Here is a 22,410-nt window from a genome sequence, read left to right as displayed (position 1 = left end):
AACTTCTGTTTGAAACACACAACGAAGTAGAAAAAGTTTTTAAAAAAAAAAAAAAGAAAAAAGAAAAGAAAAGAAAGAAAGAAATACGGTCGGTATATAGTAAGAAATATAGAATGTCCTAATTGAAAAGAAAATTTTGAAATCGTCGTATTCTGGAATTATTAATTGTTATCGTATTACGCGTATTATCAGAATAATAAGCGCTGCTTTATCCCGAAAGATTCCTTTCACATCTTATTCACGAGATGTAAACTTAATTCCGTCGCGGAAAGCCCCAACAACAAAGGCGGTATCCCTATCACCTGCTCTTTTTCACCGATGGGCCGATGTATATTTCCTTTGCCCATTGTGTCGCGTTACATATCGTGTGTCGAGCGATCGGATAAACGCAAGGAGATAGAGGTAGGTGACGTGGGAGCTCTATATTGAAGAGGACTTGGCAAGATTCCAATAATCTCCTTGGATCACCACCATCGGCGTTATCTACCTACGCCTTGCGATTTCGGCCTCAAACTAGGTACGTGAGGTCACTCGATTTACCGTTGTCCAATGTGTACGTATCAGGTGTGTGTGTGTGTGTGTGTGTGTGTGGTGTGTGTGGTGTGTATGTGTGTGGTGTGTGTGTGGTGTGTGTGTGGTGTGTGTGTGGTGTGTGTGTGTGTGTGTGTGTGTGTGGTGTGTGTGGTGTGTGTGTGTGTGTGTGTGTGTGTGTGTGTGTGTGTGTGTGGTGTGTGGTGTGTGTGTGTGTGGTGTGTGTGTGTGTGTGTGTGGTGTGTGTGTGGTGTGTGTGTGTGTGTGTGTGTGTGTGTGTGTGTGTGTGTGTGTGTGTGTGTGTGTGTGAATGTGTATGTATGTACGTTTGATCGAGTCGAGCACATCGAGGTGAAAAATGTCAGCCAACGTCACCGGAATTAGAATCCGGGAAAATACAAGCCGGAAAAATACGCGATTGGGCCATCGATCTTGCGTCCATGTCTACTTATGATACGAATACTCGCGAACATTTTTCTCTCATTCTCTCTTTCCGTGTGCGAATACGCAAAATAAAAGATACATCCATCGGCAAAAGCAACTCATTACGTTTTCGTAGTTGTATTTTGTCTTTAAGTAAAATATAGCAATCTTTGTTTGAGACGAAAGAAAAATGTTATTGTATATTTTGTAATTGTTTTTCTATTTTTACACAATGTAAAAAAAAACGCTCGTAGAAGATCGATTAAAAATTAAACAATAAATTAAATAAAACAACAACTTTTTCTGAAACGTAAGTTTTTATCATTGAAATTAAAGACATGACAATGAATTGAACAATTTATACAATGTAACTAAATTTTCTATGAAAACAATAGCCAGTGATAGTCAAAATAGTACAAAAGAATGTGAAACATTGCATGTTTCGCAGTACATGTAAGATAAAATAACTAACGAATATTTTTCAAGAAATACCCGATGACCTGGTAAAAGTTAGATACTCAAGATGATGGAATTTTAAGCTAGCTCGTTTTCAGTGGAAACTTGATTGGAGTCAAAGTGTCCTCGATGGAAATTACTTTCGTATTACCGTCGAGATTTTGCTTCGTATATGTAGTCAAAGCACTCGCCGGATACGCTCGCGAGCACAGAAGTTACTATTAATTTCAAGTCCAACGCAGTTCGCGATGTTTCAGTGGCAGGAGTTGACTCTCAGTTTAAATCGAGTTATCGCTATAGAATTTCCAAACTGTGATCCGGCTCTCTCCGAAGCCACAGAGACGAGTATCCCTTTTATTATGGACGAGTTTGAAGATCATAATCCATGACGTATTGCCGAATTTTGGAAATGGATCTTGAAAAATTCGGCAATTACCATAGGCATACGATTAATAAATCAGTAATTTATCAGTAATTTATATCACGAAACAATAAACATTTCGCTTTTTATCAATTGTCTAAATAACAAAATTAACAAACGGATGAATACATCTTCCATACCAAATTGAGAAAATATTCTCTTTATTATATCTGTTCTTAATAATTAAATAGTTACTGTTGATTTAAATAGTTACTTGTTGATTTTACAATTTGGTTGTTTTGTTGATCCTTACTGTACAATATATATATGAAGCCCTTTGGCTTTGTTTCGCTTACCGAAGTAAAATCTTCCCTGAAAGTTTCGGGTTTTGTTTGACAGCTCTTTCGGGCAAATCTGTCAGAATCAACAGCGGCCTCGCAAAATGCGAGCTGCTTCCGCGGGAAAGCGTGCTGCACTCGATGTTGATTCAGGTGTCTGCCTTCAAACTTCGGCAAAGAAGAAAATATCTCCGTCAATATGTGCTCCTACAAATAAAATTTTATAGTTTAGTGCAAACATATTTCTTCGCCATTGCAATGTTGGTCAGTGGTCTATAACTTTTTTCAATCTTTTCGCTTCTTGCGTGAAGGAATTTTTAATTATCGTTCGAGATCGCATTCTCTTGAAATAGAAAATATTTTTCTAGTAAATATCGATAACTTTTTTTTATATTTTACTGCAAGATAATCTTAATTAATTGGAGAGGTGATCGAATAATTGACTTAATTGAATTCATTTTGCATTCGGCACGAGATTAGGATATTTGAGATTAAATTTACTTGCAAATGATCACGGATCATTAAAATTCGGCATGAATTCAGAAACTTTTTTATTCTCACTTAAGAGATATAGTAGAGATTTTGTTTTGATGAAGCAAGAAATCTAATCTAATTAAAGAATAATGTTCTTAATTAGGAATACATTAGTTACGCAAACACACATACACATACATACAATTACAACACATACATTAAATATTACTATATAATTCCATTTCTGTCAAAACATTATCATATGATGCATATATCCATATTATGTTATTAGAAATTACTAAAGTCTAATTAACATTAAATATTATAAGTATTTATTTATAATTTAAAAGATTATAAAAAGATCATAAAATATATATTAAAATAAAACAACATTATGTGCATTCATATTATGTAGTAGAATAATCTTTTAAACACAATTATCATGCAAGTATATATGTAGCCATGGCTTGATTATGTAATGTATCGTAATGGTATTGCAATGTCGGCATTTCTGATTGTCCACTTTGCTTATATTAACAGGCCAGGGCTCTTTACACATCTCTATAAGCGCATAGCTCACGTACACGGCGAAGAACGACCAATGAAGGCAGGCTGCCGTAGTGATTCGGCAATCCTGGAGAACTGCTTGCATTCAGATGCCAAGTGAGGACAACCCGACAAATTGCACCAGTAAGCTTGGACGTCTGCAAGGATCCTACTGTAAATTTCAACAATTCGACGACGGTGCCAACTTGTCATCGAGGTAACTCCCTTGTGCATTTTCCTTCGAGATTTCAAATTGATTTCATCGTTAATAATATTCTTCAATTCTTGAAACAGACAGAATTAGTAATTGCAGTATATACAATTGCATTACAATAAATATGATAAAGCTCTTGTAAATTGTATTTTTTGTATAGATATTTTTTATGCCTCTCCAGATTTTTAGATTTCTAAATCTAATGTTTGTACTTTAAATTATTTCAAAATAAAATACAATTAAAAGAAAAAGAAGAGATAATAATAACTGTCTTCGTTGTTTACATAATAACAAAATTTCATTATAATAACAATAGTACTAACAAATAAATTTTAACTAATTATTTAAGTTGTTATGATAGAAATTAATAAATTGTGCGCTATACGTATAACTGTTATATTGTTATTGTTTTTTAATCAATCTAAATTTGTTTAAAATAATAATAATGCTTAATCAATTGATTTTGGATTCTATTAGATATTACGTTTAGAGAGAGATAGAGTACATGAAAGTTTAAATAAATTAGCAAGAACAGCTGATTAAAAGCAGCATTCTTGCATCGTTCTTGCAATTTGCATGATCCGTGTGCACGACTCGTTGAAGCTTATGAATTATGAATGTTCTTTTCTGACCGCTAAAACATTTCCATACGACTCGTTATCTCATTACACAAAAGTATTTTATCTTCCTCCTCAATGTAGCATTTTTGAATCTTTCTATTAAAATAAAGAATATAAATTTAGCGAAATGTTTTATATTTAGAATGAAATTTGTACAATTACTTGTTATCTAAATTTATTATTAGTATTATGAAAATCTGTATAAGCTTAAAATTCATATATTGTAAGCAATGTCGTAACTTATATAACACATAACAAGAGTTTTGATTAAAGCTTAATATATTTTTTTTTTATTAACTTTTATATTTATTGAAAAATATACACTTTCTTTTTTAATATCTATTTTAATTTAAATAATATCAAAAAGATCAAATTAAGATTTGAATAGAACATGATTGAAGTATCATTTATCTGTGCTCAATAAATGCATTGTATTTGTATCATACACGTTACGTTACACGATTTTATTGAAGGCAGATAAAGTAGAGAACTCCGCGAAATATAAGCGTTTCTATTTTAATAAATCACACTTACCAGAAGAAGTACAGTTGACTGTTATCAGCTACAGTACAATTATATCAGCGCAATAACACATTACAGGGTTTAATAATAAATTTTTACCTAATTTATGAACCGACAATTATCTGTCGTAATAAATTCACGAAACTGATAATCATTCATCGCAATAAATTTATGAGACTAGTGATCATTCACCATGATAAATTTATGAGGACTCTGTCATGAATATAAAGAAAAATTTAATTTATGGTGTTATGAATTATAAATAATTATATCTAACAAGTGAAATGATGTAAATGCAATTTCTATTTTTATTCAAAATATGAACACAAAATCTAAGCATTAAGAAATTGTGTGAATCGAGATTGTGTAGATAGCTCCGTTAACCATTTGCAGCGAAACTGAAATGACTCACAAGATTCATGACAGTTTCGGGTTGGGTTATTTCTGTGATCGCACTGGATTATTATTTCAAGGCACACATAGGTATAAGATGTAAGCACACAGCTGAATAGTACGTTAAATGGGAAGCTTAAATACATCTAATTTCTGTTAAATTTTGTTAAAGTCAAGGAAATTAAAGATTCGTTTATATATTTCTATTTTAATCAGATTCTTCCGGATATAAAAAAGTTCGTTTTAAAGAGATATACATAATGAAATAAAAAAGAATAATATACAATAAATAAAATAAATGTTAATTAAAATGTTAATCATAATATTAATAAAATAAATTATATTGTCTTGAACAAAATATAACATTTTCTTAACTTTAACTACAACTTTATTTAAGTCAGCAAATAATTATAAAAATATAACCACACATTAAATAACATATGTAAGTTTGTTTTTTTTTTTTTTATAAATAGCAAAAAATTTTAATTTTTGAACAATTATGTACAAATTATTTTATGGAATATATAATAATGCACGTAATAAATTATCTATACATTTGTGCATCATTTCTCTCGACGAGGTCATTGCAGGCTCATTAATTTGTTACTGTACCGGACATTATCATGATCGATAAATTAGCAGTGTGACTATACTCTTGATAATCGGTAGCACAGTTATTTTGTGGTTGACATGTCCTGTCAGATCAATATATTCTCATATGCCTATGTCTACGTTTATGAACACCTTATCGGAAGCTTCATAAATCTTTGTCATCTTCAAATTCAATGCTAATAAATTAAACATAAGCAAAAACCATAGAGTCACGATTCATCGCATATTCGTCATCAGATTGTTATATGTCTTTCTGAGTGAATTATTTTTATTACATAATTGATTATTTTCTAAATGAATTATTTTTTTTTATAAATTAAAATGTTTGTTTTATTTACACTTAATGTACTGATTTATATATTATAAATATATAAGATATAATTATAATATTTCTAATCTTGTATAAAACACACAAAAATTAATACTAATTCTTATTTAATATTTAAATAAAAATAATAAATTAAATATAACTACAGAAATTATTAACAATCGTTTTTTTTTGTCTTTTTATCTATCCATTGAACATACTTAATGTCGTATTGGTTTTCATATTTGCAAAAAAGTAATAATAATTCTGCAATGTTAGATATAAAAAGATTTCAGACATTTCGTCGACGATATCAAGGAACAAATAATCTGTCGCAAAAATTTACGACATGATCGATATATCTAGTGATCAATGTGTAAACGCTTGCGTATTGTCATCTCAAACACACTATTCATAAGTGAAGCTGATGATATCGATTTTACGATGATATAAAAAATGCTATTAACGCAGCTATTGGTATAAAATCAAAGCTATTGGCATAATCCATGTTTCATTGGCAAACTTTGACGTATTGTCGATAGTACGCTTTATCTAGAGGTTAATTCATCTTTGAATTTGTAAAATATGAAAATTCTTATTGTCTTATTATCTTAACAATTATGTCATATAGTAATATAACAAAAATTATAAATTTTGTTATCAGCTATACAATGTGTTTACTTCAATTGTTGTACTATTTTATGATTTTTATTTGTTTCTGTAACTATTTAAACAATTATGTATTGAGAATTGGATGTTTTTTTTTATCAACATTTCTTTTCTTCATTTAACGCACGCTTTCCCCTCACACACGCACATATATCAAATTTAAAAATATGGACTTTATTATATATATCATAATAACATTGAACATTTATAACACAATGAAATGACGCACTATGCACCAAAAACCGCATATAATCACTGGCAAATGTTCTTAAAAACTATTCTGCACTTGTAATAACATTTATACTTTGCATTGATACGACACGTCAATTTCCTATAATATTTCATTTCTTCTCTATATTTATATAACATTTTTTAATAATTATCACTGAAATGAATTATATAGAGAAAGAAAGATTTTTTTCTTCAATAAAATTCCAATTATCGTTTTTATAATCTATTATAATAGATTTTGATGTTACTTGTAATCTTGATAATTCCAGAATTCTTTTTTTTCTTGATCTCTCAATCAGTAGGTTCCGATTTACAACACGTAATTATTTTGTAATGGGCCGCGTCCATCGCTTGGTTCAGTTGTTCTTTGAGTTCTCGAGCCTTTACATATACTTCTTCCCTCATCAAATTGTAGCACATGGCTATCAGGCCCATGCCCAACAATAAATACACGAAGTTAATAATGAGCTTTGTCTGGTCGCTCTCCGTCTCGGCTCCCTGGCCCCAGCCTGGTATTAGATCGCCCATACCAATCTTGCAGAGCGATGTAACGCAGAAATAAGTACTGTCCAGATAGTCCCAGTTTTCCCATTCGGCGAACATGATCGAACCAGCGATGATGTAGCCGAATATCACCCAGAGACAAGCGGTCGAGGGTACGATGATCCGCTGGCCGGGTTTCCGCTGACCGGTGCACTCGTGCAATCGCGTATAGAGCCACTTGAAAGTCTGCGCGAGAACCTTGCCCATGTTCAGAAAATAAAGCACGTACAATGGAATGCCCAGCACCGCATAAATCACGGTGGCGCCTTTACCCCATTGGGTCTTCGGCACCAGACTGCCGTAGCCGATCATCGTGAACACCGAGAGGCAAAACATCAACGCCGCCGGGAACGTCCAGCGATCGTCAGGCGCGAGACCGTTGCAGTTTAGCTTCTGTCGCACGCCATTGGTGATATTCTTTTGGTAACGCTGCAAAATGCTGTTAGACACTATGTGGAAGGCGGTCTCGTTGAATACATTCACCGATTGATTGCTCGCGGTGCTGAGCCACAGCTCGTTGGCGTATTCCTCACGAATGTTATCCTGCTTGCACACCGGCGCCGTCGGATCGATCTGGGTCTCGATCATTCTAAAGCCAAAGGCGCCCACGATGGCATAGCCCACTACCAAACCGCCTACGCCGACCTGAGTGCACATAAAAGCCACCAGCTTTCTGCAGCAATCCTTGACGCGTTCCCGAGGGTCGACCCCGGTTGACGTCGAGGACGAATCTCGGCTCCTTAGGGAGGATCTCATTGAGATGCCACGTGGCATGCTTCGACATGCGAACTACCAAGTCCGATTCGAAGAGACTCACATGGAACACCACCTTGGCACTCAACGACTCTCCTCGTGCCGCTTTTCTATTTCTGGTCGGAACGCCCCGTCGTTTGCCTCTCGGTTCTTCCTTCGGGATTTCGCTGTCTATCCGTCTCTGTTTCTCTGCTTTTGTTGAATCGTAGGACTCCCTACTACGATGTTTTACTCTTGCGGATTACTTCTATCGGATCAGAATCGCTGAAATGACTTGAAGTCACCCAACTAATTTGCGAAGATAATCCTCAGAAACGGTATTGTTATTAATATGAATTGTATGTATGCTTTGAATTTTCAGTATCGAAGCCGATTTATTATTTATGCGCCACAAGTTAAGTTATCTATGAAACTTATTGATGAGTTTAGTTTTTCTAAGTTTCAAGAAATCATATGATTATTTGATAAATAATTTGTATATTTATCTTTAAAAACTATTGATTCTGTATTTAAGAAAGAATATGTTGCGAGTTAAAGATACGAGTTAAAAATGTTTGTTAATGTTTAAAAGATGATAAAAGATATGAAAATTTTTTAATATAAAGTTAAAATATATGTGATATGATATATATTTAGTGAAAGAAATAGTTTCATTATGAAGCGATTACGCGCAACTAACCAACTCTATCGAGTTTACTATTTTTACCAACACGAACGCTGTCCACTAAATTTACGTTGCGTGTACGTGGAACTTGAAATAGTTACACATGCTAGTGATTGCTGCCAAATAATATGCTGCAACACGAAACCAATAAACAGAATTTCTTTAATTATAGACAAAGACATTTTATAAAAAAATTATAATAAATAAGTTTCATTATTAGTCATATCTTATTGTAAAAATTGGTTATACAAAAATTCTTTATTCTTGTCATTATTTTCATTGTATTAACTTTAAAACATAACGAAAAGAAAGATTATGAAATTATATTAAGCACGATAACGGCTTTAATCGCGTGGTGTAGTCATAGTCAGCATTCCGAAACAGCATCACGAGTACATCGGAACTTGAGGGGGAGATACAAAGAATCGTGTGACATAATAACCCGCATCATCGTGAAAGGGGGAGAGTCCCCTTCGTGAAATTATTTTCTCTTTGCAAAATTATAAGTGAAATCATATAATACACATAATTTAATATTGCTTGCATGCGTTTGTTTTGATTTTAATAAATACATTCGCATATGATCTTACGTAATTTTACCAAGAATAATTTTAATACTTATACCAAAACTAATTACTGTTAAAATCTTATGAGCTTGTTATAAAAGTAAATAAAATATTTTGTCAAGAAATATTTCATATTTTGATATCCAATATATAATTAAGATACAACAATAGTTTTAATGAACTTTTATAACTTGAATTAATTTATAAAATTTATGAAATAAAAAGAACAGGAGATATAAAAATGCTTTATAATAGTGTTTATTATTTATCACGATTTTCGGTAAAGAAAAAGATACTATTGGATTTGGAACACTGACAAGTTTGCTTTATTATAATTTGTGTAATCAGCCTCGTACTTTGGATAGCGGCTGTATATTCTGATATCTTACAAACGCTCTTGAGAATATGCAAAGGAAGAGCAACATGCCTTCCGATTTCGAAGAGGTCTTAATGGCCACATAATGTATATCACATTTGATCCATTAAGAATGATGAGAAACAGAACGTGTCACAAGAGGTCTGATTTTATGTGTCTAAAAATATTCAAACTCATTGGTAATTTGATCTCTCAAATTTGAAAACTGTCTCAATATTCTAAACAACATTTTAATTAAAATTTCTTACTTATTTCTTTGTAACGGTAGCTTTAAACAAATCTTTTCGTTAAACCCTCAAATAAATCTAAAATTAAAACAGAGTTAACAACAAATTTTATATAATATTATAAAATTATTTTATTAATTTCAAACGGAAAAATAAATTTTTGATTAGCAAACTTCAAGATTAGTTTATCATTACGCAAGAAAACAAACATAAATATTTTATAATTAAGAGATTTTCAATCGGAAATAGTAGTCTTTGAGACAATTACAAATTTTTTTATTTCTCATAAAAGAATAAGGAAATGCTTACAATTACATTCTATAATGGGGAAAAAATATACGATTTTTTTTCAAATAAGACTGTAATGTCTAATCCTTCCTATTTTTTTTTCTCGCGTACAAAACACTGTATTTGTGAAAAAAATATTTTATCTCAACTCGCTATTTTCAAATCGATTGATTGAGACTGTTGTTTCGCATGAGTTTGATACGGTAATGCGGGGGTTAAATATGTCAGCCTCTCAACGAGAAATTTGCCAGGTAGATCAGTCGGATGACGATCATCGTCCAAGTTGTATCTCGACAGTAACAGGTGTACAATACGTGAAAATGGATTTGGATCATTTAATGATAATCACACTGATATTGTTTGACACAGGTAAAATATCCCATTTTTTATTAAAATTTTGTTTCTTGTCGTTTTTAATTGTTTGATTCATAGATAATTATAATTATCAATTCAAAGTCAAAATTTAACATTTTTTCTCAAAAACTTTAAAATAACTTTCTTTAAATGTAATTTGAAATGTATAAAAAGAACATTAAAATTATCGTATAGACGCGTTCTGGACTCGAATTGACTTTGAATTGTTAATTATAGTTCTCTTTCTTTTTAATCATTATCAAAGAATTTAAAGAATTATTAACAAAACTTTAATCTTTGATGATCTATATGTTGTTTTTTATAAATTAAATTTCTGAGAAAAATAATTACGTTTTAGAGCTTCTGCACATATAACATTAATAATTTTTTTTTATTTATAATTTTTTTATAACATTTCTTGTAACATTTATTTTAGATATTTAATAGCATTTAAAGATTTTTAAAAGCGTTAAAAATTTATTGTTTAAATAGAGGATATATCGAGTTGATATATCCTGCTTCAAAATATCTTTAGGTATTATCTCTTATATCAACTTTGCTTCACTAAAAACTTCTTTTTATTGCATAAATATGACTTTTAAGAATACTTAAATATGAGTGACGAACGATGACCTATTTTAAGCGAACGTAACATGAACGTAACAATGGTGGCAGCTTATACTTACCTGCTGACCGAATACTTTGGTCGATCGGTTGATGAACGCATAAACCGCGCGTCTAAATTTAAGATTTGGACTGTGTTTTGTTCGTGAATTTAATTTTACTCGGTTGATCGGTCCGGTTAGTGCTCGATGATGCCGTTACTTGATACGACCAACGAAAATGCAATGTCTCACTTATTTGTTAATTATTTTAGAATCTTCTGTTTTAGCTGTGTTTTATCACACTTGAATTTAATGTATATTAATAATTTTAGAAATTAATAATTTCAATGTTCAGAAGAAAAAGAGAAAAAAAGAAATCTCTAAAAACATAGTCGAGAAAGGAGGTCAAATTCTGTGATCTTTATACTTTTGTATTTTTATTATTTTTTTTAAACAGCATATTATTCGCGACGATAATTGAATTATAAAAGTGCATTCATTCGATCAGTCGGCGTAGATTGAATGAATCACTCTGCAACACGTTCGCTCGAATTACAATCGTTTAGTACAGATGAATGAACGCACTTGACGATTTGCACAGAAAAAAAACTTTCACATTGATGAATCAAGAATGAGAAAAGAGAGGAGAGAGGAGAGAAGTAATCATCATTCCTCTTTACGTTATCATAATTGAACACACTGATAATCAAATGGGTGGTCAGTCCACCGACGGTCCGCGTCGCACACTGTGGTCACTATGACCTGACATGCCCGTGTATACGTTAAATCTCATCATGCGATAGCTCCTAGTGTAATCTCGGGGTTATCCAGTTAGATTTACGTCGCGTTCATCAGTCGTACACTTGTCGTCATTGCGTTCGTGTGTCACCCATCGTTCCAGGTGGTTTCCCCGCGATGCGTCTCTTCTGCCTAATCGCTCTTCTTCTAGGTAAGGGCTCTCCTACTGCGTACCCGACATTTGATTCCCACTCATGATTACTCTTTGCTCACTTCATCTGACGAGCTTTCCAGGAAGATTATCGATATGTATGAAAAAGTAAATAAAAAGAATATCTTTAGTTTCTTTTTTTAATTTCTTTTTATAATTTATCCATCCTTTCTCGCTTGAGTATGATAAATTAAATTTAGACATTTAATTTCTTTTCTTTTTTTTGTTGCAAAGGCTTTTTGAAAATATTTATAAATATTACCGAGTTGGTATCAATTTATGTAAGTTATGTACTTTTTTTCTCTCAACACGTATTTACGTTTTTTTGATTTATTTATCTGATGACTATGTAAAGTGTGTTTTGTTCATGTCATATCATTTTCTTAATCATTATCTTATTACAATTATTTGAGGCATTTCTCAGATAATTTTGTCTTTCTTTCTTCTGAAAGCTCATTTTCCTTTTTTTAATATGTGGGTTTATTCATTTAAACTCTCATTATTTCTGCTCTGTGTATTTTTTCATGCGCGTAGCTATGCGAGATAATAATTTCATTCCTTCTATCCAATTTAAGATTTTAAATTTTTAAAAATATCATTACTAAATTGTTCTACCAAAATGCTGTAAATACTTAAATAAATTATGTAAAACTATTATATATATGCGATAATAGTAAACAATATGCAGAAAAATATTTTTTAATGAATATATTCTTATATTAGAAAATAATCTTTTTTAATTTTAACATTTAAAATAGTGAAATTAGTCTAGTTTCAATTATGTTTTCATAGAAATAAAGAAACTCGAATAGACTAGTTTTACTAGATATAGATTCGAAAAATAATTTGGTAAACCACCAAAATAATTATATAGGATATTGTTAAAATATAAAAGAAATAATACAATCATCATATTTAAATGTTCTATATAATAATTTCGATAGTCCAACAAAATTATTTTTTAGATCATTTGGCTAAATTTTTAGATCCTATATTAAAATTATTTTTTTTTTTTTGTGAAATTCCTTTAAGTAATATTGCAATATGTTTGCTGAAAAAAATAATGACCTAATAATAAATAGTACCGAGTTAATTGATATTGAAAGCACGAAGCTATCACTTTTCGACCAAAGAGAGAAACGTAAATGAAAGCTCGATATATTGGTAATATATCGAACTATCTTAAACATTCTTAACTGTGTGAATCTCATATGCCAATCGGTCGGTCTTGCGCCCTATCTCCGCAGCGGAAGCGTGCATTATGCTCATTAAAATCTGCGAGTCGTTTGAATGATTCGGCCGTTGTTGCGGCCGGTGCGCTGATCTAGAAAGCGCCGGCGTTTATCCGCCGATTGTGATCTAATTGCCGGCCGCATGGACGGCTTTCGCGGAACGATCGCTTTGCTCGGCCGCGACGTCGCTTTCTTCCCAGCCGAGACGAGAATACGATTAGGAACAAGTGCGAACAAATTCGTCGCGATCCGAGCGGTCAATGAGGTCAATTCTGTTTCCTGTCGTGCGCGTTCAATTACTTATTAGGCCCAATGAGACGGACACGCTCGCGATATGGCGAACCGTTTGCGTGGCAGTGTCGTGGAATTAATTATATTTTATTAACAGTTCGTGCGAACTCGTCAAATTGATAGAGCGAGCACGAGGTCAGCGCCAGCTTTAGATCGCGATTATTATAATGCTCACGTTCCTCCGCAATTTATCTCATTTGAACGAATTTGCATGTAATACTGAAACTGTACGACTGAAAAGCCGGATTGAAACATGCCGGAATAATCACATCGAGGCATACTGTTAATTACGGAAATCACTAAAATGTCTACTACTAAATGTATCGTTTCATTATCTATTGATCAATCTGTAAAATTGATTGCAATATTACTATAATCAATAGTAATACTACCCGAAGATTAATGATCTTTATCTTAACGTGTTAATATGTTTTACAATTGATTATTCTTATTTCTTTAATTTAATTAAAATTTATAATATATAACATTAATGTAATTTATTATATTAACAATCATTATATTTAAATAAATAATTTTTGTTTTTTAAAAATTTGGAAAAATTTTAGTCGAGGGAAAGTTGTTTTAATACATAAATATTTTTGGGATAATAATTAAACTTAGTAATTTCATACAAAAATCATTCTTTAATGATTAAGTTCATTTATATGAACAAGGTTAACTCGATTAACTCTTTTAACCATTCGTTAGGATGGTTTAATAACGCTTAATTGTTACGTATTTTATTTCTGCATGTTTTTATGTTATACTCTTAAAAATTTATTCTTAAAGATATTAGCTATTTATTGAGAAGTGGATATTTTTTTAATGCAAAGAATCGATTAGCAAAGAATAAATAACGAATATTATGTAATTACAGGTTTACAAGCATCGGATGCATCTGAGTGGGGATATTGGGGCAAATATGGTAATTATTTGATAATTACGATAAAAATTTTGTACATTATGTGTGTGTGCGTGTGTGTGTGCGTGTATGCGTGTGCGTGTGTGTGTGCGTGTGTGTGTGTGTGTGTGTGTGTGTGTGTGTGTGTGTGTGTGTGTGTACTCATGCAAGTGCATGATTACACATTGACGTCATACAATCTTTCGATAAATATTACTGAAGATTAGAATGATATAAAATATTTTCAAAAGTAAACTTAAACGTGAACTTAAAATTTTTTCTAAACGGAATAGAGCATTATCAATATTGGGCCAAAAGTCAAGGAAGAAATAATTCCATATTATCTTCTTCTTTCACCATATAGCCTTATCAGAAATCTTAACAATGCAAATATAATGATTTAATTTAATGATAAATTTTCCAAGAATATACAAGAAGTGTAAGTAAGTATTGATAAAATCATTAAAATATTAAGAAATAATTCTAATGAAATGCAATTTCAATATCGGTGTTCACAGAATATTATTCACGATAAGCATAAAATGTGATAAGTACAATTTTCCTCCATCTAGTTTATATGAAACTTGCATTCAAGTAATTAACAACCTAATGACAGCAACCTTGAATGTCAGTTAAAGGTATTTGGAGGCCACGATCAATATGTTGGCTTAACAAAACAAAGTTAATCGTATAAGTTATAAATTATTTTATTCAGTTGTATGTAATATATTGTGAAACAGAAATTGTACATAAATTGTTTAGAAAGTTATACATATTTATTATATTTAATGTATCCTTCTATTACAATAAAAAAATTCTCATATATTTTTTTTATATGTTTCATATATCTACGAACTACTGTATGTACATTTGATTTGGATCAATATAAAGATTGCGTTATCATCAAGTTTATTTATGATAACTGTATTTATGTATGCTTTAGTCGAGACATTGACCACATATTCATATGTTACAAGTTAAATAATTTTAATTTAATTTTATATTGCTCAATCTTTTTAATATAATTTCTTGGATAATTTCTTGGCTAATATAATTTCAAATATTTTAATTGACATTTAGTATATTTGTCTCAGTATGTGTCGATATTATATTATAAAAATGCTTAATTTATTTTTTTACAAAATCTGTCCACTTAGCTCTTACTACAATTATAATTATTGTAAATAAAATGAAGGAAGCAAGTAATATTTGCTCGATCAATAGGATTTGAGAGTACAATCCTCTATTAGATTATGTCTTTTGATAGCAGTCACTTTGCATCAACCATGACTCGTGGACAATCATTTTTGCTCTCCGAAATAGCCAAACACTATGATTTATCTCGTTATAATATTAGTCTAAACGAATACGAATTAGAAAATATGTGTATGTGCACGTGTGTGAGTGTATCTACAGAAGAGTGCTATAAACAACACATGAAAAGTATAAGCGTGAAATTATTATCGATGTACAGAAAAAAGAACCACACGTCGGAAAATTATAGCGGATGACACAGCTTTTCCATTTTTTCGGTACAAACTATGAGTAGTCGTAGTCCTTCCGCTTTGTGAACAATAATTTTTTGAACAGTAATTCGATACTAACTAATCATAGTATAATGTACCAATAATGGTGGCTTTATAATTTTGGAATGTATTATTATGATTAAAATAGCACGTTCGCACGTTCAACACTGCGTCAATTTTATCGCAGAGTGTTTTAGAATAGAAGATGTAACAATGGTGTGTCCATAAATTAAATTTCAAAAACCTATAACATTAAGAGAATAAAAAGAGTTATTAACGCAAATGGATGTAAAAAATATATTTTTTTAAAATTGTGCGCAAGTGTTTGTATAATTTGAGTCTTTAAATTTAATAATTTAATAATTTTTTGAATTTATATATAAAACCGGTGTTACGTATTTTTTTCTATACAATAGTATTTTATAATATAAATGTTAAATTTTGTTGTAATGATTGAAATTATTACAACTGTATGTTAATTATTATATAGGACCAAACAATTGGCCGGGGATATGTACGACGGGAAAGAAGCAATCGCCGATAAATATCGCGACGGAAGATGCTGAAAGAATTGATCTTGGCGCTCTCAAATTCAATCGATACGATTTCGCGTTTTCTGGAGACTTGATTAATACTGGACATTCTGGTAGGTAAATCAATTGTAATACATTACTATATAAGCGTTTAAATTGCTATTTAAATTGTTATTTCAATTGCTATTTAAATTGTTATTCTATATTTTTCCAAAATTTTTATTGTTAAATCAAATTAAGACTAGTACGAACTATAAGCGCATTTTGTAGTAATCAAATTATTATATATCTTTTTCATATTCCTGTGGTAATATTTCTTATTAGTTTAAAATTTTTTATAGTCCAAATTCGGCTGCATGGAGTGCCAATTCATCTCAGCGGCGGCAGTCTGTCATCGGTGTATGTTTTGGAGCAAATGCATTTTCACTGGCCTGCCGAGCATATCGTGGACGGTTTACGTGACCCATTGGAATTGCATTTAGTGCATTACGACGAGCAATACGCTAATTTCAGCGAAGCCGCGCAAAAAGAAACCGGGATTGCCGTCGTTGCCGTTTTATTTAAGGTGACAATTGTTAAATCGTTATGCTTTTGCTGTTTTCCGTATTGAACATTTTACGGAGGCGTATACGAACACGATGTTAATTAACGTTGGACTCATTATAGTTGGACAATTATGATAATCCTGAACTGATGCCAATCGTGGAAACGGCGGAAATGGTGTCGAATTGGGTAGGACACAGCATGTTGGAGATAAGAACTAAACTAATACCTTTATTGTTTCTACCGAAAGATCATACAACATATTATCATTATGAGGGATCTTTAACTACACCGAATTGCCAGGAGTCTGTAATGTGGTTTGTTATGACGGAGAAGCTCACAGTATCGGAAGCACAGGTGATTTAAGTATAAAATTCAGCAGAAAGCATTCATTTTTCAGGCTTATTTTGTTTTAAGACCTCATAACTTAAATTATCTTCGAATTGCTTATTAGAATAATAATAATACTTAATTTGTTTGCAGCTGAGCGTATTTAGACACATAGAGAGCAGCAATGGCACGTTAAAGTTCAATTATAGGCCTATTCAAAAACTCGGCAATAGAAAGGTATACCATCGTCTGGAGGGATATGTCAGCGCATCCTCGAGTATCACCTACAGTGTTTATACGGTTTTCAGTATTCTTCTAGTCAGACTTTTACGCGAGGACTTCTAGTTTGAAATAGCTAAGTGCCAAAGTCGAATTTAATTGATGTTACAATGTGTACAACGCGATGTGACTGCTGTGTGATATAACTTATTGCATTGATTTAAAGAAACGAGACGTGCATTTATTACAATGAATATCACAAGTTTCTGTAAATCAAATCATTTGTAAGGCAATGTATTTTATAAAAATATTGAGAGATTATTATCGACGTTAATATATAAAGAAATAAGGATTTTATAAACAAGCGAAGAATTTTCTTCTATTAAATTGTAATTTTTCATTGTTAAAAGTGTAGCTCTGCATAAGATATCTTTTTATACAAGAAATTTATTACGCTTTAACACAAAAATACAACGATACGTTACTATTTAATATTGTTTAATATAATTGTAATGTGCTTATAAATTGCATGTGAATATTGATAATAATTGTCAATTTACGAACTGTCTAGAATCGAGTGCAATGTGAAATGCACATTTTTATAAAAGTTACGTTCCTATTTGTATGTATATAGAAATATACATTACGTTAAAAAATTATATAATGTATAATATAGATTAAGTTTATATAATAATAATAGATATATAGTATATATAATAATAACAGATTCTCACAATCAAACATGAAATAAATTTAAATATTTTGAATAATTAAACTTCTTTTTTATTTGTTGAATTTTTATTTATTTTACAAAGTTAATTTAGACAAATTAAAAGTAAAAATATAGTTTTAAAATTTAAAAATTTTTTTTAAATTTTACTAACACTTAAAACTATCAAAAAATAATATTAATAATAAATACGAAAGAACTAAATTTAATAAGAAACAAATTATTAGCATCATAAATATTTCTATCTTTATAATTGAATCTATTAATTTATTAAAAGAGAAAAAAATTATTTATCTTATCTTTATATCTTTTTCTAAAGATATAAAAAGATCGAAAAGAAGATTAATATTTATTAAAAGATATAATATTTTTTATTATATATAAATTAATTAACTTAAAACTTAAAATATAATAATATCATACCGCGAATAAGATGACTCCAAATTATTTAATATATTTGTAATCCTCTCTGCCTTTTTCTTTCTGTCGCTTTTCATAGATTAATTTGTATATTCCAGTCGACACGCTCGCGCCAAATAGTACGTTCTGCGACTCCTCTGGCTTCCAGTGGTTCTCTAAAACAGTGGTTTAACAGAGCATAAGATAATTGCTACGATAACATAGGGAATAATTTTACTAGGAATTTAGTAATCATCTATTCCCTTGATAAAAGACAATGTCACATTCAATGAATGTGTATCACTTACTGTATTTGAAACTCCTCTATAGTTTCTTTTATGATGGATTGCAGAATGTCGCAAAATTATTGTTTTTTCCGAGACATCTAAAACTATTTAAGTTTGACATGTCTGCACAATGATCACAAGGCAAATATAACAGAGAAATAGAATAAAGGGAGAGAAATGTCATTGTTTGTCTGACTGCGTATAATATATTGAGACAGGGAGAAATAAAGGGAATATATGATAAATTCCTAAATATAAAATTAAGTGGAATTTTAAAATACAAAATATAATGTCGCTTATCTTCATTTATAAAGGGAAAAGCGACAGCGGGATGTAAGACGAGCGATTACCTCAAGCATGAACAATTGAAGCTGCATTAATTCTCACGTTACGTTTATCAAGATATCGACCACATATATATGAAAATATGAAGCAAATAAATTTCGAAAATGTAAATCTTTTGAACAGTCGAGTAAATTTGCTCTCGGGGAATTTATTACCAATAGCAATTGATAATTCGCGATTTTCAATAATATGGCGCATATACAGTGTTATCGTGTGGTTAATAGAATTGATCCACACGATCGCGTTGATCTTTGGAATTATTTTGGTACCAAAAGAGAAGGCTTTGAAAGATGGCACTGTCGGCAGTGTGGTTATTTTAGAGACGTCTTTTATGCTTTTGTCGCTTTATTCGCACAAGAAACTGATGAAGCAAATCATCCAGAAGATGAACGACATCTTTCAAAACACGGATGAAATCATGAAGGGTATCGTGAAGTCGGCCCTGAAACCCATAACAATGCCGTTTGTGATATATGGAGTGACCGGTGCGATATCCGTCATGATATGGACTGTACGGCCAGTTACATTAGTTTTCGAGAAGACCAACTTTTTCTATGTGGATTACAATCTGCCAGCAGCTTTCAGTACCGAGCCGTTCTCTAGTCAGGTTTTGATTTCTTCTACCATCTTAATGACAATCGGCAGCGTTTATCTGTTTCTTAAAAAATTCGGCGTGGATATATATATGATACATTTGGTGTTGATGTTAACGGTGCAATATCGATACACAGCGGCTAAACTCACGATATTATGTCAGGATCAGAATTTTCAGAATAAATCTCCAAACAAATATTCTATGAAAAATCGCTGGATCAAAAAAGAATTAAGAGAATTATGTCGTCACCAGAATACTGTTTTAAAGTAAGTATAATGAGATTATTCTAAAATCAGATATTGAATAATAAACAGAAATGCATTTGAATTATTTATTTAAAGCCATTGGAATTAATTTATTTTTCTTTGTTTTTTTTTTTAATTAAATAATTCTGCTTTTAAATCTAAAATAATAAAAGATATATAATATTCATTAAATCTTATAATTATACATATTGACTTTTTTAATTTTAATGTTCAACAAAGAATTTTTTTATATAGTTTATGTTTTACAATATTTTATATATTCGATGCTGTATTTCAGTATATCATTTATGTTAAAAAAACTTCTATCTATAAACTTCAGTCTACTCTATATCAACAACGTTTTCCGATTCTGCTTTATAGGTATTTTATTAAGCACAGTGAGTAATAACAATTAACATTATTGTTCAAAAATAAAAATTTATTTTAATAATTTTATAGTTATTGATTAATGTCATTATTATAAAAGAAATAAACAAAACTTATATTATAACTTTATATTTTTGTAATTTTTTTTACTGTAATATAAACTAAATTTTTATTTAATTTAAGATTTAAATTAAGAAAATTTTTTTATTAAAAAAATAGAAATATCAATTTTATTTTAAGTATACTTTAATTCAAAATATTTCAACAAATATTTTATGTATAGGTACCATCGTCAACTTTTGCAGAAGGAATTTCGATCATATTGTTTACACTTGGTTCGTTAACGCAATTTTTTTTATTATGTTCTTCTGTACAGACCCTATCAGACGCAGTAAGCTTTATTACTTCCATTACATTACATTAATTTGATTATTTTGCAAGCAATATTTATAAAATTGAAAAAATAATAATTTGTTAAATTTTATGTATATAATATAAATCACTACAAATTTTATAGTTATATATTTAATTATTAGAAAAATTTATTAAAATTTCCAAATAATGATAGAAAAAATAATTTGTATAATTATATGTATTTCTTTATAATAAAATAGCTATACTTATATGTAAATAACATACATATAAAAATAGTCATAAGTTAAAATATTGTGGAAAAAAATTCAGTAAAAACTTTGTAATTTATAATTATGATCTGTCATGTTTTTTTGTGTTAATTGTAGAGTACCGAAATGACAGATAAAGCGTTTAATGAAGGCTGGTATCAATTTGGATCATCAAATAAACGTACATTTATATCATTGATAATGGCTAACAATCTAGAATGCAAAATTGCGGCAATTGGAAAGTTTAATTTATCTCTGCCCTCATTTATGACGGTACAAAGTTGTTTATTTCTGCCTTTTATCCCAAAATAATTAATTATTTACATCTTGCAATGTGCTTTTTAATGTGTTTTAGATCATGAATCAATCATATTCCATCGCCCTCCTGTTTTTAAGAGCAAAATAAAAAAATATATCGCACACATTTAAATTATAAAAATAATAAATAATGGTTATTGGAGACAAACAAAACTATTATAAACGATTTAATATAAATACATATAAAAATTTAGTTTACATAATAGTTTGAAAATTTTGATTATAATAATATCTATTGTGTTACAATGGAAGTTATGATAATCGAAAATTTATCATTACTTTCTTTCTTATTATTTTCCAAACTAGAAATGAAAAAAATGAATTTAAAGATAACTTGTTAAATTTGTAATATGTATATATATATATATATATATATATATATATAGATCTATAATACTTTATTAATAATTTACTTTATTAAAGAATATTTACACACATAATTAAATTATGTAATTGAATTAAAAAAATATAATGTGTTTAATATGTATATTAATCAATGTTTAATTTTTCTGAAAAAATTATTAACAAAAGAAACTTATTTATTGTAATATATAATATTTTAATTACTTTTTTCTTTATTACATTTTTCTAAATAAAATAATTTGAATTTAAACTTATTTTCAATATATGTAACTGTAATTTATTTCAGTAAAAAAAGATATTAATAAAAAGAGTGAAAAATGCATACTTTAAACATAAACCTGCACCTGACTATGTAATCGTTAATTTTTACAATATTTTTACAATATTATTAAGAAACACAATTTTATATCTATACATTCTGCATTTGTCTTCACTATAAACCAAATCGTAGTTTATTGCTGACTGAAATGTTCCTTAGATAGCATTAAGCACGATGACTCCCTTGTGATTCTGCTACGGTC

General features: G+C 30.0%; 4 protein-coding genes and 1 long non-coding RNA gene across 7 annotated transcripts in view; 3 read left to right on the top strand and 2 right to left on the bottom strand.

Annotated features, from left to right (window-relative positions):
* Nucleotides 1–2,268, bottom strand: part of nAChRalpha4 (nicotinic acetylcholine receptor alpha4) — a 186,700-nt gene extending 184,432 nt beyond the window's left edge. Inside the window, exon 1 of the mRNA XM_011641987.3 lies at nt 2,128–2,268. The gene's annotated coding sequence lies outside the window, so the exon portion shown is untranslated. The remainder of the gene's footprint in view (nt 1–2,127) is intronic.
* Nucleotides 1,253–11,155, bottom strand: LOC105429179 (TWiK family of potassium channels protein 18). Its single transcript, XM_089079979.1, has 4 exons — nt 4,498–11,155; nt 3,168–3,413; nt 2,128–2,316; nt 1,253–1,825 (listed from the first exon to the last, which is right to left on the bottom strand). The coding sequence occupies exon 1, from the start codon at nt 8,012–8,014 to the stop codon at nt 6,989–6,991; it is 1,026 nt and encodes a 341-aa protein (XP_088936105.1). The 5' UTR covers nt 8,015–11,155; the 3' UTR covers nt 1,253–1,825; nt 2,128–2,316; nt 3,168–3,413; nt 4,498–6,988.
* On the top strand, nt 10,438–18,372 carry LOC105429178 (putative carbonic anhydrase 3). Of its 2 annotated transcripts, none has more exons than XM_011641978.2 (6): nt 10,438–10,483; nt 14,423–14,470; nt 16,463–16,618; nt 16,847–17,070; nt 17,172–17,405; nt 17,532–18,372. In XM_011641978.2, exons 1-6 carry the CDS (start codon nt 10,453–10,455, stop codon nt 17,721–17,723), a joined length of 885 nt encoding a protein of 294 aa, XP_011640280.2. In that variant the 5' UTR covers nt 10,438–10,452; the 3' UTR covers nt 17,724–18,372. The 2 variants fall into 2 exon arrangements, with proteins under 2 accessions (XP_011640280.2, XP_011640281.2); XM_011641979.3 differs by lacking the exon at nt 10,438–10,483 and adding an exon at nt 11,865–12,022.
* LOC105429177 (uncharacterized) lies at nt 14,477–15,353 on the top strand. The gene is made up of 2 exons (XR_968065.3): nt 14,477–14,889; nt 14,965–15,353. It is a non-coding gene; the product is annotated as an uncharacterized LOC105429177 (long non-coding RNA).
* A 96-nt stretch (nt 18,373–18,468) lies between the features above and the next one.
* Nucleotides 18,469–21,818, top strand: LOC105429183 (uncharacterized). Of its 2 annotated transcripts, XM_011641992.2 has the most exons (6): nt 18,469–19,843; nt 19,937–20,219; nt 20,497–20,596; nt 20,869–20,976; nt 21,326–21,481; nt 21,564–21,818. In XM_011641992.2, the coding sequence occupies exons 1-6, from the start codon at nt 19,441–19,443 to the stop codon at nt 21,612–21,614; spliced, it is 1,101 nt and encodes a 366-aa protein (XP_011640294.2). In that variant the 5' UTR covers nt 18,469–19,440; the 3' UTR covers nt 21,615–21,818. The 2 variants fall into 2 exon arrangements, with proteins under 2 accessions (XP_011640294.2, XP_011640293.2); XM_011641991.2 differs by having other exon boundaries at nt 18,469–20,219.
* Nucleotides 21,819–22,410: the final 592 nt, after the last annotated feature.

This window comes from Pogonomyrmex barbatus, unplaced genomic scaffold (genome assembly GCF_055798465.1).
Source record: "Pogonomyrmex barbatus isolate J1 unplaced genomic scaffold, ASM5579846v1 scaffold3, whole genome shotgun sequence".
Classification (NCBI taxonomy): Eukaryota; Metazoa; Arthropoda; class Insecta; order Hymenoptera; family Formicidae; genus Pogonomyrmex; species Pogonomyrmex barbatus.
This window is presented reverse-complemented; position numbering and strand designations above follow the sequence as displayed.